Source organism: Nyctibius grandis, chromosome Z (genome assembly GCF_013368605.1).
Source record: "Nyctibius grandis isolate bNycGra1 chromosome Z, bNycGra1.pri, whole genome shotgun sequence".
NCBI classification, from domain to species: domain Eukaryota; kingdom Metazoa; phylum Chordata; class Aves; order Nyctibiiformes; family Nyctibiidae; genus Nyctibius; species Nyctibius grandis.
Window position 1 is genome coordinate 11,942,469 of NC_090695.1, and position 15,763 is coordinate 11,958,231.

The following is a 15,763-nucleotide window of genomic DNA, read 5'->3' on the forward strand; positions in this document are numbered from 1 at the left end:
TTTGTGCACTTGCATATTCTTTTTATTTCCAAGATTAGTGAGAAAAAAAAAAAAAGAAAATATTTAAAACTACTTGGGTTTTTTTTAAGCCACATTTGTTTAAGGAACAGATGACTTAAAGCAGTTCTATGCAAGAAATTTGCAGGGATATCCTGATTTGTAGATTTCTGTTGATTTTACGAATACATATATATCATATATATAATGCACTGTGATATTGTTTTAGATTATCTTACCCCAAAGGAAAAAGTTGATATGGTTTCACCAACCCCTTATTTTTGCAAGGAAAGCCAACAGTATTGAACTATGGTGTCATACAGGCAGGAAAGATTCTTCTTCTCTGTAGGCTACACCTGTACCAGAGAAGCTATGAAAAATACTACCTGGTTTTGCTATAAATAATGTTATTACCATATTTAAGTAGTGCTGGGTGGTCATAATTAACCTGATGTGTGGGTTTTTTTGTAACTTGTACAAACACAGAAATACAGAGATTCTGTACTCTCTGGTATCTAAATGGACATATTTGATAAGGCATGTTTTAAACCTATTGATAATAAATGGGTTGGTCTATGAATCAGAGAAGTCATATACTTACGAGTTTTGTGTGACTTGTAACAGGCTTCTTTGTGTAAGAATTCCCTCTAGTGGCAAAAATTAGGCTATCAAAGGAGCAACTGGTGTGCATAGGCCACTGAAGAAAACGCTAGGTGAATGAGATTAGGTTTTGCTTAAGGTACATCAGTCTTAAGTGAAGTATGTGGCAATCTTCCCTCATAGTGCTCCCCAGTGATACCCAGAAAGCTTCTTTGTGTTCTAGCAGAAGAATACAGTGAGACTTTGAAGACTTTTAACTTAGGGAAACATATTACAAACATGTTGCTAATTACAAACATTAGTTGAGGAAATACAACATTTTATACATGCATCTATGTAAGAATATTAAGGTAATGTTTTACTTGATAAAGATAAAAAATTGGCTTCTTGTTCACACTATCCTGTTTTTCTTGCCTGTTACAGAATAATGACACTGAAGATGAGGAGAGATTATGGAGAGATCTTATTATGGAAAGAGTGACAAAATCTGCTGATGCTTGTCTTACTGCTATCAATATTATGACATCACCAAATATGCCTAAAGCAGTATATATTGAGGATGTAATAGAAAGAGTTATTCAATACACAAAATTTCATTTGCAGAACACTCTCTATCCTCAGTATGATCCTGTGTATAGAGTGGATCCTCATGGTGGTTAGTATGCTAGGAAATTTTAAAAAATCTTTCCACATTAAAAAATATCGAAACATAATCTACTGTATGATGATGCAAGTGATATGACTTTCTAGAGTAAGATTTTTATATGCAACTCTTATACTGATATTTCTTCCATATCATATGCAACATCCTGAATTAATGCTTTGTGTTAGTTTGAGGATGATGAAATGTAGAGTAAAAAAAACAATGAATGAAATGCGTCCTCTGAATAACATAGTGATACAAAATCTTGGTTTACTGCAATAATGTCAATGTAACCAAAGTATTTAGAAGTTCGTCTTAAGTTCAGCTTCTGTGTATAGTTATTATATGTAGGAATAAGTTGTTTTATAGTCGTAATCTCTGTGTATGTGATGATCTATTTCAGTGAAAACTGTTTAGCATTTAGCGTTTTGTTGTCACATGCATACATTTAGATAAAAGTGTCCAACTTGAAGAACCTTTTTAAAAGTCTTGGATCCAGAATTCAGAGCAATTATGAAAAATTGATATCATGTGAAATTCTTGCTTTCCAGTTGATGCTACTACATAGTTTTTCTTACGTACGCAATTGCTTTTACAAAGCTGTAGTCATGCGGTTGTTTTGGGGACACTTTTTGAAGAAGATCATCTTTCTAATATATCATAGAATCATAGAATGGTTTGGGTTGAAAGGGACGTTAAAGATTGTCTAGTTCCAACCCCCCTGCCACAGGCAGGGACCCCTTTCCAATAGACCAGGTTGCTCAAAGCCCCATCCAACCTGGCCTTGAACACTTCCAGGGAGGGGCATCCACAAGTTCTCTGGGCAACCTGTTCCAGTGTCTCACCACCCTCACAAAAAATGTTTTTTATTTTCTAGGTGGTGTTCTAAGTTCAAAAGCAAAACGTGCCAAATGTTCCACCCACAAGCAAAGAGTTATAGTGATGTTGTATAACAAAGTTTGTGACATTGTCAGCAGCTTGTCAGAGTTACTAGAGATACAGCTTCTTACTGATACAACTATTCTTCAGGTAAGTTTTATCAGAAGCATTTGTGTCTGAGAATGTTTGTTTTTCTTTTCCCAGCGAGAATGTGAAGTATGATTGCCTTAGTGACATGAAGTATGAAATCAGTACAGACTTTTGAATTAACAACATCAGAGTGGTTTGTTGTGTAGTAGGTAATCTGCAGGAGAAGAGCATTTAATGTTCAAATCTTAATAGCTTTTCTTGTACACTTAAGAAAAGTTCAACCTGATTGTGTTCAAGTGTGGAGTCATAGAATCATTTAGGTTGGAAAGACACTTAATATCATTGAATCCAACCATAAACCTAGCACTGCCCAGTCCACCACTAAACCATGTCCCTAAGCGCCACATCTACACGTCTTTTAAATACCTCCAGGGATGGTGACTCCACCACTTCCCTGCGCAGCCTGTGCCCACGCTTGACAACCCTTTCAGTAAATAATTTTTTCCTGATATCCAGTCTAAACCTCCCCTGGCGCAACTTGAGGCCGTTTCCTCTCATCCTATCACTTGATACATGGGAAGAGAGACTGACACCCACCTGTCTAAAACCTCCTTTCAGGTAGTTGTAGAGAGTGATAAGGTCTCCCCTGAGCCTCCTTTTCTCTAGACTAAACAACCCCAGTTCCCTCAGCTGCTCCTCATAGGACTTGTTCTCTAATATCTTTTAATAACTTTATTTGTAAATAATATGAAGTAATACATCTTGTTGAATACCTTAGCTGCTGAATGAATAACCTACTTGTGAAACTCTATAAATATCACTTTGTTAGTCAAATGTACTTCTTTACAAATAATTTCTTTACAATTTCTTTCCATTGATAGGTATCGTCTATGGGGATAACACCTTTCTTTGTAGAAAACGTCAGTGAACTGCAGTTATGTGCCATCAAATTAGTGACTGCAGTACGTACTTTTTAATTTGCGGTTTCGTATTCCTATGCTTCTGAAAGTTATTAGGGTATTTCAGAGGCTGTGTTTTCTCTCTGGTAGAGAATTGGAGTTTAGAACTAATTTTGGTCTTGCATGTTTTTACAGTTTGGTATCATAATCTAGGAACAGTATTAAATCTACCTGAGCGCCCGTATTTGCAGAGTGCTCTATAGGAAGAAATATCCTACTTAAGCAAGGAAATTCTTAATTTTGGTTATGCCATTTACAGTGTAAACACGAACCCCTTCCTCTTACCTGTCCTTTCTTGTCTTAAGAAATCTTAGGAAATGAGGAAAACCACATTGCTGTGTTAAGATCTGAATTTATGCAATGGATTAAGGTGTAGAACTAGTAGGATACTTCTATGTAATAAAATAAATTCTTTTCCTCAGAAGAAGTGGCTATGTGAAAAATTCACAGGGCAGATAAAATGTTATTTCAGGAAAGATGCGGCACAACACAGATGTGCTTGTTCAAGTGGGAGTTTTCCGTCTTTGTAAGGATGATATACTCCAGTATTCTGCCTAAACAAAATGAGAGGCAAACTCTACAATCCTGCCCCTGTAAATTGAAAGAATATGTCATGTCAGTCAAACATTAAAGCTTAGGATATGAAGTAAAACTGGTTTGTCAAATGTGCTCTATAACCATAAGTATGTTCATGTAATTTACGTTACCACAGAATTTTGCTCTGTATTGGAGTCTGAAAGCTTAGTATTACACTGTTTGACTTTCCTATACAGTATGTTCTGCCATTGACAGAAATTTTTAAAACAGAAGGTATTTTTAAGCGCTATTACACATTTATGTTATTTGAAGATTTTAAAAAATTATATTTGAAAAAGGTTTTATATATTTTATAAAGAAATGCTTGCTTTGAAAGAACAAAGTAGTGCATTAAAAACAAGGTATGCATTAATTATAATTTATTTGTCATGTAAAGTGTATGTTTCAATATATAGTTTTTAATAATATATTTAATGAGTGATATTTTATGTAACAATAAATAATTTTCTAACAATCCTGTAACTGTTAAATAGGTGTTCTCCAGGTATGAAAAACATAGACAGTTAATACTAGAAGAAATTTTCACTTCCCTTGCAAGACTACCAACTAGCAAGAGGAGTTTGAGAAACTTCAGGTAATTTCTGACATAGATTAATAACTTGTAGATGATAGCATTTACAGTTCTGTAGATGTAGGATTTTAGGCTTCAGTATTAACTACTTCTTTAAAAATCTGTGACTCCCCAAGCTGCGCTTTATTAGAGGTTGATATTTCAAAACAATGAGAGGAGAATTGCCTGACGAGTGTCTTGTAATACTGTTTCTTATGCCATCATATTTGTGCCTGCTCACGAAAATAATTGAAATATCTTATTATTTGTCTCAATAAGGATGTGAATGAGTGTAATGTTAGTGTGCATTCAGAGTTTTTTATTGGAAAATTCTTTGGTTCTTGTTTCTATGGAGTGACATAATTTCTTCATTGCTAAAGCTTAATAGGAAAATTCTGGCAGAGTTTCTTTGAGGATACATAAAGAGCACTCTTTCCAGGAAGGAAATCAATCTAATAGCCCTTTGAATGAGTTTCATTTAGGAGCTACTCTGTTCACTTCAACTGTGTTTTAAGCACTTCAGCTGGGTTTCAGTGCATCTTCAGAATAACAGCATAGGTTCAGGTTCAATCTGAGAAAGAATCTGACCTGAACTGGATTTCAGTTAAAATTGAGGTTGGGACACTTTAAATGATTCTAAAACATTTGTTGTTCGTGTTGATTTTGTCCTTTGCTTGCATACATCTTGCCTGCAGAGACAGACAAATTGTCAATAAAATACTTTGTCCAGCCCAGGGTGGATGAACAGGAAATATCCAGGAAGAGAAATACACTGAAACTTTGAAGTTGAATTCAGCAATCCTAATGTTAACATAAGTGCTTGTTCCTAGTATTTCCTATTGTTTTGGTTATAGACATCAGAGAGATCTAGCAAATAGGAAGGTGGTAGGAACAGGAGCATAAATGGTAGATATGCTTTTTGAATTAGGACCTGTATCAGAAGGAAATTGCTATCTGAAGGTCACAATGACTGAACTGTTTATCTGTAGAGTCCTAATGGTGGTCTGTTAAAGGGCATTCTCTAACTGTGGCTACAGTCATGAAGGGTACAGCTTACACAAAATTTGATATGAAAAGTTTTTCTCTATAGAAGTAGTCAAAGATAACTTAATAAAGATAATAATATGATCTGTTTGTGCCCACTTAGTATTTTGAGAATTTAGGGAGAATGATGTCAGGGGTTATCACCTTTTCATATGTTAAAGGTAGCAATAGGTGGTGTTGATATATGTATGGGTAGTAAACACCATACTATTTCTCAGCTTATATCATGGAAGAAACGTGAAGTGTATTCATACTGGTCTTACCAACTTAAAGACACACTTAAGACACACTGAAAGATACTTGCATGCTGAAGTTCAAAGTCTGTTATGCTACCTCAGATTACTGTAGGTGTAACTCTCGTAGAAGTCAGTCCAGGTCACGGTCACTATTTTCTGTTGTGTAAATTCCTGCACATTTCACGTACATTAAATAATATATAAGTGATAAATTATTAGGGCAACAGCTTGGTGTATTTTTTGTGTTGTGTTGGAAATGGATATGGCATTACACATAATAAACCCATTAGTAAGTGCCTTAGCATGTAGGTGTTTGATTGATTAAATATTTCTGTAGATTTTTCAGCTGCTGAACTTCACAGATATGCTGATAGCCGATCTGTGGGCTGTTTCAGTTCATCTCTTCTGCCTAAGAATAATACTTACTGGTTTTGTTACACCAAATCTTACACTGCATAAGAGAGCAGCAAATTATTAGATAAATGTCTAGAACACAGATTTCTAGCTGTGGTAATAATTTTAGAAAGATATTATAGAGGACCAAAAATTTTTTTGTTATTTGTCTTTAGTTTTAGTGTTAATGCTGTCTTTTCTTACTAACAGGTTAAACAGCAGTGACACTGATGGAGAGCCTATGTATATTCAGATGGTAACGGCACTAGTTCTGCAGCTTATTCAGTGTGTGGTGCACTTACCATCAGCAGAAAAAGATTCTAATTCAGAGGAGGAATCAAATAAGAAAGTAAGATATTTTTTAAAAGTGATAATTTTTTTTTTTGTGCCGGAATGACTTGGTGTGTTTGTAGTTATAATATTTTATTATGGTGCTCTGGTAATCAAACATTGTCATTTTATATCTGCTGTAATTATTTAATGCATGAGAAATGCTGATCTGGAAATCATATTTCTGTATATGCTAAAATAATAGACAAAGATATCTTATTTTTAGGTGGATCAAGATGTGCTTATTACTAACTCATATGAAACAGCCATGAGAACAGCACAAAACTTCCTTTCTATTTTCCTTAAGAAGTAAGTACTGTTGCATTCTCTAGCATATTGATGAAACCAACTCCAAATAAAGTCTGTCATACCTTAAGACAAACCTCACTACTTCGCAGTGCTAAGTACTTACTCATAAAGTTATTTATTACAATATACTTTCTAGATCCCTAAGAGAGCTGCCTGTCTGGACAAAAATTTTTGTGGAACAGAAATTCTGCAGGGAGTTCTTTATACATTTAAGAATCTGTTTGATAGTTCATGTAGGATCCTTTTATTAGGGGTCTGTTACTCATCTGAAGCCTGGAAGAGAAGGCTGAGTAAATATTTAAGCGGTGAAACCATATTCATTCAGTCATCAGAATGACAAAGATATAAAAAAACCTAAAAATTACTTTCATTTAGCTAAAGTTAGGAATATCAATAGCTCAACATGGAAAAAAAAAATAGTATACCTGAATAAACAAAGGATTTCTAAGAATAAGACCTGAGGTTTTCATCATGTTAATTTCTACTCTGAAGCCAAAAGGCTATTTAGTAGCCATCTAGCAATCTCGCTGCATACTTCTGGTATCATTTAAGTTAGGGATGACACATGTAAGTGAAACACTTTCACGTATGTTATGTTTTGATTTTTTTACATTCTGATTTTAACCTTTGTGGAGCATAATACTGAGACATCTTATCACTGTCAGATAAATCAGACCAAGCTTAAGGAATATAGACACAACACCTCTACCCCACTCCAGCTTGAGCTTTAGAATTTTACCTACTTTGTCCATCCAAGTTAATGCAGACTTTAACTCAAAGCAATAAATAAAAAAATCTTGGAAACAAAATTCTATTGTGGATTAGCTGCTTTACTTGCAGTGCAACTTAGAGTGATAACTGTTTAAACTATTTTTCTGTAAATGAATAAAACAATTTTTCTGCTAATATTTCAGGTATTTTTTTAGAATTGCATAAAACCTTTTCTGATTAAACATAGGATTACATCTGTTTACATCAGAAGAAAAGCTTAAATGTCTCTTAAATTTGCTTACAAAATGCATTTTCTTTTAAAAAGGTGTGGCAGTAAGCAAGGGGAAGAAGATTACAGGCCACTGTTTGAAAACTTCATTCAAGATCTTCTTTCCACAGTGAATAAACCAGAATGGCCAGCTGCAGAGTTGCTACTTAGCTTATTAGGAAGGCTATTGGTAAGGAATTCTTGTTTTTAACTATCATATTAAATTATTTCGTAATAGAATGAAGACTTGTTTATTTCAGCTGAAACTACTACAGGAATGCTTTCTGATTGTTGACACACATGCAGCATTTAAGGATTTTCTTAGGTGTATCACTACTATGTAATACATAGATAATAAAATTTGGGTTAGAGGATCATTGATATGGAACTTGTTAAAGATCATATGTATACAGTTTCTCATGGAAGTCCATTTCCACTATTCCATGACATTTTCAACATGAGAAAATGCCATTGTGTACTATCTAATAAGTGTAGATATTCATTTGGAGTAAAGTCAGACTAACAGCTGTAATTATTCATGTTAAATATCTTCTCTGGACTATTCCTTTAGCACAGAGCCTGAAAACAATTAAGTGGTTTGTTTTTTTACCAATAATAGCATTTACTTATTATATTTTACAGAATGTGAATATTTTTGTTGATGTGGTTTTTGAGAGTTGTTCTTCAGTATTACAATGTAATAACACAGTAATTTGAGCTGTTTCTTGGAAAAATATTTTATGGTCCTGTTCCTGGTAAAATGTGAATAATGAGGAAGTTGCATTATGGTGCTTTAGATCTATGCTATTGCAAAGGATATCTGCTGTACTAGTTGGCCAGTTTATGCTATGAAAAACATGTATTTTAAAAAACTCTAGCAGGCATATTTGTAGAGAGAGACACACACAATAAAGGAAGAAACATTAATGTAACGTAGGTAGTGTATCTGTGATGTAATAGTGAATATGCAGCATGGAAGTTAGGTGGAATTTTTAAGAAGGTCAAGCAATCTATTGTGAGAAGAATATTAATTGCATAAATCAATATTTGTTTTTAACAGTTTATTTTGTTTTTCTTAGGTTCACCAGTTCAGTAACAAATCTACAGAAATGGCATTAAGAGTTGCATCACTTGACTATCTTGGAACTGTAGCTGCAAGACTGAGGAAAGATGCAGTCACTAGCAAAATGGATCAAGGATCTATAGCCAGAATCCTCAAACAGGTGTGTGAGAGATCCTGTACCAGCTGAATTGAGATGTATCCATTCGAATACTTGAAAATTTTAAAGATGTTTGAAAAACTGACATTGTGGATAATCAGTCTTCATTGTTCAGATTTCTGAATCAAATATACTCAGTTTATAAGTATCACATTTGTTAGCTCATGTCTTCCTTGCACCATCTCTGTAGTGATCATATGAAGTGATTAATAACAGTGGTTAAGCATTTTTTCTTGTGACAATGCAGAAGAAATAATGGAGCAACAGTGGAATTCTATCTTAAGAGGCCTTAAAAATATGTAGGTATGTGCATTTGCTATCACAAAGTGGTAACTGAGCTTCTGGCACTCATATACAGCCTTTAGAGAGTTAAACTGTTAGGCCTGTAAGGTTAGTTTTATTGTGATGTAGCTGGTATTGGTCATCGTGGGTTTTTTTATTTTTTTTTTAAAAATGGACTTGCATGTATCTTTCATTAGAGAGTGCATATTTGCATTTCTGCCTATGCTGCTCCAAATCTGCAAGGGTGGCAAGAGTTATCAAAGCATTGTATGCGTTTGGGCTCTGTACAGTACGTAGTATGATAGGAAAATCTCAGATCTTATGTGTCTGTTTAAAAATGTGGACTTGCACATTTCTTGTGGACGCTATACATTTCTTCCTGAACTACTAACAGTTCTCAGCATGGTCTAAAGTTGAATGGTCATATCAAGTTCAATTCCCTCTCAGTTACCTGAAAAGACTACAGATCTATTACATATACTTTATAATGACTGTTACGTATTTATGTTCAGAAGATTACAGGCCACTGTATGTTCAGAAGGAAAAACTTCTGCACTTTACAGGCATTCAAATAAAGAATCAAAATTCACCTACTCCTTTATGAGGCTGATACTTCCCGTAACTTTTGTTGATTAGAATATTCTACAACATACAGTGTCAGATCTTTATGTCTGTGGCTTAATACAATTTATACTTCTGTATGTTAAGGGATTATAATTCTCCTCTGTTGGCAGTGATTCTGACAATTCTACATTAGACTTTGTAGGGAGATACTTTAGAAGAATCCTTTTCTCTTTCCTTATCTCCAGAAGTTATAAAAGTACTGAAAGATACTCTAAAAAAATACATACCCTAGTGGTGACCTGAATTTTTCTGTTTGTTTTGGGGTTTTTACAGGGTCAGGCAGTAACTAGGCATTGGCATCTGCAGAAAATAAAATGTGGACAATTGAGTGCTAAAAGTCATTTTTTCAGTTACTCAGGAAGGTTAGCATCAGTGATGGCAGACAGTGTCATCCGTGCATTGTGGAAGGTGTGTACTATGCAGTACGATCAGTCAGGGTGGGCAGTGTGTTGTTTATAAATTATTTGTAACATGAGAACAAATAAATACTTGGAAATGTGTACATGACGGCTAAGCTTCACTTTGCTGTTCAAATGGCAAGAAAATAAGAAGATCCACTGGTAGACATACTCAGCTGTCATCATCAGAACCTTAAATTATTATTTCCATTCAGAAATTAACTTGTACCTCCACAGTTTTTTCTTTCCTGCTAAATTGAATACTTAGACTCTGTTGGATATTTCCTTCTACGCTCTGATATCATTACCAGGATATTCCCCAATGATTGATGAATGCTTATAACTCTCTCTACTGTGGTTTGGACTCATGACCTGTAGAATTAGATTTAGGAGAAAATCTATTCTGATTTGATGTTTTTAAACAGCAGATTTTTTTGTAGAAATCTGTCATAGATTGTCAAGTTGATTTGAACTTTTGTGCATGTTTTTCATTAGTTTATCTCTTGATAGACTGATGTTCTGGACCTGTAACTATACCTTTCTCCACTTGCTGATGTTTGCAAGCTATATTATGTGCTGTATTTGTGACAAGATTCTCAATCTGTGCTGTTCATGCAGACGTTAAGATAGTTATGTTATGAGTTCTATTGATGAAGAAGAAAAATATTTTGTAGCTGAAGAATTTTAAGTGATAAATTATACTTCTATTATCAATATTGAATATGATTTATTATGGGCTTCACAGTTTCTCTTTGTTTGTTCTGGGTTTTTAACTTGTTTGAAAATAGGCAGTTAAAGTTCATCAAACCACCATTTATTCAGCCAGTTATCCACAGAATTTAACATTGGTTGAAGGCTGGAATTTCGAATCACATATATTAGGGTGCCAAATGTATATGTAAACCTATACCAGTATTATGTGCATTGTAGACATGTTTTGAACTCTTGAACTCATTGATTTTGAAAAAAAAAGTCCTTTTGTATGCTTTAACATCAGCACCTGCAAGGACTGTCCTATTGCAGTATAAGACTAAGGAAAAAAGGATGGTTTATGGGTTTAGTTTTATGCTCTCTTGTCAATGTTGAGAAAGTTAGTTTCTGACTCATGCACAAGTTCATTGATGCTGATTTATTCTCTGTAACCTGTGTTTGGGGAGAAGTACATTATCTCATGTTCATATACAAGATAGTTGTTTGATTTACATAGGATAAAACTATTTAAGAGATCAGGATATACATAGAATCATAGAATGGTTTGGGTTGGAAGGAGCCTTTAAAGGTCATCTTGTCCGACCCCCCTGCAGTGAACAGGGACATCTTCAAATAGATCAGCTTGCTCAGAGCCCCATCCAACCTGACCTTGAATGTTTCCAGGGATGGGGCAGCTACCACCTCTCTGGGAAACCTGTGCCAGTGTTTCACCACCCTCACTGTAAAAAATGTCTTCCTTATATCTAGTCTAAATCTACCTTCCTTTAGTTTAAAACCATTACCCCTTGTCCTATTGCTACAGGCCCTGCTAAAAAGTATGTCCTCATCTTTCTTATAAGCCCCCTTTAAGTATTGAAAGGCCGCAGTAAGGTCTTCCTGGAGCCTTCTCTTCTCTAGGCTGAACAACCCCAACTCTCTCGGTCTGTCTTCATAGGAGAGGTGCTCTAGCCCTGATCATGTTCATGGCCCTCCTCTGGACTCACTCCAACAGGTCCATGTCTTTCCTGTGCTGGGGGCTCCAGAGCTGGACTCAGTACTGCAGGTGAGGTCTCACAAGAGCGGAGTAGAGGGGCAGAATCTCTTCATCCCCCAGCCCATATTGATACCAGGGGTTGCCCTGACCCAGGTACAGGACCTTGCACTTGGCCTTGTTGAACCTTGTGAGGTTCACACGGGCACACTTCTTGAGCTTGTCCAGGTCCCTCTGAATGGCATCGTGTCTCTCAAGCATGTCAACTGCACCACTCTGCTTGGTGTTGTCTGCAAACTTGCTGAGGGTGCACTCGATCCCACTGTCCATGTCATTGATGAAGATATTAAACAGTACTGATGCTACTATGGACCCCTGAGGGATACCACTTGTCACCGATCTCCATCTGGACATTGAGCCATTGACCACTACTCTCTGGATGCGACCATCCAACCAATTCCTCATCCACCAAACAGTCCATCCATTCAATCTGTATCTCTCCAATTTAGAGAGAAGGATGTTGTGGGGGACCATATCAAAGGCCTTACTGAAGTCCAGATAGTCGACGTCTGTAGCTCTTCCCCTGTCCCCTGATGTAGTCACTCCATTGTAGAAGGCCGCTAGGTTGGTCAGGCAGGACTTGCCCTTGGTGAAGCCATATTGGCTGTCTTGAATCATCTCCCTGTCTTCCATGTGCCTTATATACATATAGGAAATACAGATATTTCCTATTGAATATCCTCTTGAAAAATACATTCTGTATTTAATATTCATACAGTTTAGATACTAGAAATCTGATACATAGTCTCCAGCACTAGTTTTCAGATGAATATTTCATATGTAATGCATTTTGTGCGTCTTAAAAGTGCTTCACTGGTAAATTAATATTACCCTATTCTGTAGATAGGCTTTAGGTGACATTTTTTACACAATATGTGTTTATTCTCAAGCTTTTTGACTGATAGAAACTTAGTTGAATCTCAGAGGTGTTTGGAAGCAACCTCTGTAACTTCTTTCCTAGGCTGAGCACACTTGCTGCACTTTCTCAGTATGGATGCGTTATCTCTGAAAACAATTATACCAATTTTTTTTACAACAGGATAAGTCACTTTTTTTTTCTTTGATGTTTCCTGTACCTTTTTACTGTTGTCTGTTTCATATTTCTTTTATTTTACTTTTTTGCCTTTTGTCCCTTGTTCCCCTGAGAAGTATTTAATATTGGTGACACAGCTAGTGCTGACTTAGGTTAAACCTTGTGTCAGTCTGCTATGTGTGATTTCAGCCATTCTTTTTTCCTCCGTGACAGCGAGTCTTCACACAACATCATAGAATGAAAATTAATCAAATTAATCGGTTTTAAAACCAGTCTTATTCTCCTCTTAATCTTTTTTAGACTTTAGAGACACGGTATAATTTGTTTCAGTTTCTATGCAGTTTATAAGTAATTGGTTAAAAGTTTTTTAATGTTCTGCAATTATCAAAACAACTGACTTCAGTGTATTTTATATGTGGACATGAGATTTTCAGACTATAATTACCACTGTGCAATATTCTGTTTTATGACTATCTTTCTACTTCTGACAGGTTTCAGGAGGAGAAGATGAAATTCAGCAGCTGCAAAAGGCTTTGCTAGATTATCTGGATGAGAACACAGAAACTGATGCATCGTTAGTGGTAAATTTCAGCTTTCTGGTATCAACTGTATATGAAAGTAATTTCAGTAATATGTACTGAATAAAATTATTTTCAGTTATGCATATGAGTGCTTCAATTAAATTGTCACCCTAACATATACTGTTGATTGTGTTTTCCAAAATATTGTTAATGCATTAGATTCACTTAATCTCATTATAAATCTGTTAATTTTCCTTTGCTGTTTCTGCCGTTTTTGTTTTCTGTGTGTCCTGCTATATTTCTCCAGTTTTCTCGCAAGTTTTACATAGCACAGTGGTTCCGTGATACAACTATGGAGACAGAGAAAGCAATTAAATCTCAGAAGGATGAGGATTCATCTGAAGGAACTCACCATGCAAAAGATGTTGAGACCACAGGACAAATCATGCATAGAGCAGAAAGTCGCAAAAAGTTTCTTCGCAGCATCATTAAAACCGCTCCATCTCAGTTCAGTACATTGAAGTATGTGTCAGTACCACTTATGTCTTTATTAGCCATGCATTTAATGTTTAAGATCATTTTTGATAAACATGTCCTAATTAACACATGGAATTTGTTGCAGGATGAATTCTGACACTGTGGACTACGAAGATGCATGTTTGATTGTTCGCTACTTGGCCTCTATGAGGCCGTTTGCCCAGAGCTTCGATATTTATTTGACACAGGTAAACTGTGCCGGACGTCTTAGTACAGTGAAACACAGTTGATTTCTGATTCCACTTTTGTGATAGTGTGCCATATCTGTTCATTGTTGAGCACAGGTATTTAACAGGCCATGATAACACCATGTGCTTTCATATTCTGTATTGATGATATAAGTGATTATGGTTCTTTTTCTTGCATGCATTTTGTATGTCTTATTGTACATACATTATTTTATTTGTCCATGTATGTGCATGGCAAAATCATTATAATTAGACGTACCCAGTAGGAGGATAATTACAAAATATTGAAATAATTTTCACAGTTTTCTGTAAGATGCGTGCTTATTTGGTAATATTAACTTCTGAAACTGAGCTTAATTTGATTTGAAAATACAAGCCAGCTTGGTCAGTTGCTTGCAGTGCATGTTAATGTCACTTTGGAAGCTGTTGCTTGCAGTGTTGTTTCTTTGTTTTTTTCTGGGAGAAGAGCACCAACATGTTGGCATGGTGACATGTTTGAATTCCAATATTAGTTTAGGTTGCATTACTTATATTGATCTGCATACAGAGCCATTCTTAAAATTATAGTGCCCAAATCCAACTCTGCTTTTAATAGAACCGTGGTGAAAGCTACAACTGAATGACAAAAGTAGAGTTTAAAATGAAGGGACTTGAAGTGAGCATACGGACCCTGTGTAAATCCTGTTTGGACCAGTCTTAGAGATGTAGCAAATCCTAGTAAATATCCATGCTCACTTATCAGTGCCATGGAACATCACTTGCATGCACCTTTTTACTGTCTTAAGAAGATATATTAAATTTTTAGTAGACAGACATTCTTAGTTTAGTTAAATTGTTTGCATGTTATTCTGCTGCATTTTTGCCTGTTAAACGTAGTTTGCTACCTTCCCAAAGCAATTGAATCTTTGTTTTTGTTCTCTTATTAGATTCTGCGTGTACTTGGTGAAAATGCAATTGCTGTTCGAACAAAAGCCATGAAGTGTTTATCTGAAGTTGTTGCTGTAGACCCCAGTATTCTAGCCAGGGTAAAAAAGGAAATATCCGTCATGCATATACATTCTTCTGTCATGCTTAAAACTCCATTTCTTATTTTGAATCTGTGTTTTGTTTGTTCTTTTTAGCTGGATATGCAACGAGGTGTTCATGGACGGTTAATGGATAACTCCACTAGTGTACGAGAAGCAGCCGTGGAGCTGCTTGGCCGATTTGTGCTCTGTCGTCCTCAGCTTGCTGAGCAGTATTATGACATGCTGATCGAAAGAATATTGGTACGGTGACTTGTGATATTTATGATAACATAAGTGGCATTGGAAAATTTGTTTTTAACTAAGTTTATATGTTTAATAATATGGAATGATGATCCCAAGGGTAAATTATATCTTATTGTTTTAACGGGGAGCATCATGCTTCTAAGACCAACCTTGTAAAATGCATCACTTGTTTCCAGCGAGGCTATGTTACATCAAAAGGTGAACGTATGTATAAAGTTGTACCGCATCAGAATCGGGATTATATTCCTTTTGATTCCATTATTAAGGCACAAATTAGATCAAATGAGCAATTGTGCCACATCTCTGAATTCTGAGATAAGGGTCACTGAGCACAGTGCAGTA

At 35.6% G+C, this 15,763-nt stretch overlaps 1 protein-coding gene across 3 annotated transcripts in view; it reads left to right on the forward strand.

Annotated features, from left to right (window-relative positions):
* Positions 1–15,763, forward strand: part of NIPBL (NIPBL cohesin loading factor) — a 173,818-nt gene that overhangs the window by 133,762 nt on the left and 24,293 nt on the right. For all 3 annotated transcript variants that reach the window (XM_068422204.1, XM_068422206.1, XM_068422205.1), the window contains 13 exons: positions 1,021–1,252; positions 2,118–2,269; positions 3,091–3,171; positions 4,239–4,339; positions 6,199–6,337; positions 6,545–6,627; positions 7,664–7,796; positions 8,686–8,829; positions 13,396–13,485; positions 13,733–13,947; positions 14,048–14,150; positions 15,077–15,175; positions 15,272–15,418. In XM_068422204.1, coding sequence (XP_068278305.1) covers positions 1,021–1,252; positions 2,118–2,269; positions 3,091–3,171; positions 4,239–4,339; positions 6,199–6,337; positions 6,545–6,627; positions 7,664–7,796; positions 8,686–8,829; positions 13,396–13,485; positions 13,733–13,947; positions 14,048–14,150; positions 15,077–15,175; positions 15,272–15,418 — 1,719 coding nt within the window. The remainder of the gene's footprint in view (positions 1–1,020; positions 1,253–2,117; positions 2,270–3,090; positions 3,172–4,238; positions 4,340–6,198; positions 6,338–6,544; positions 6,628–7,663; positions 7,797–8,685; positions 8,830–13,395; positions 13,486–13,732; positions 13,948–14,047; positions 14,151–15,076; positions 15,176–15,271; positions 15,419–15,763) is intronic.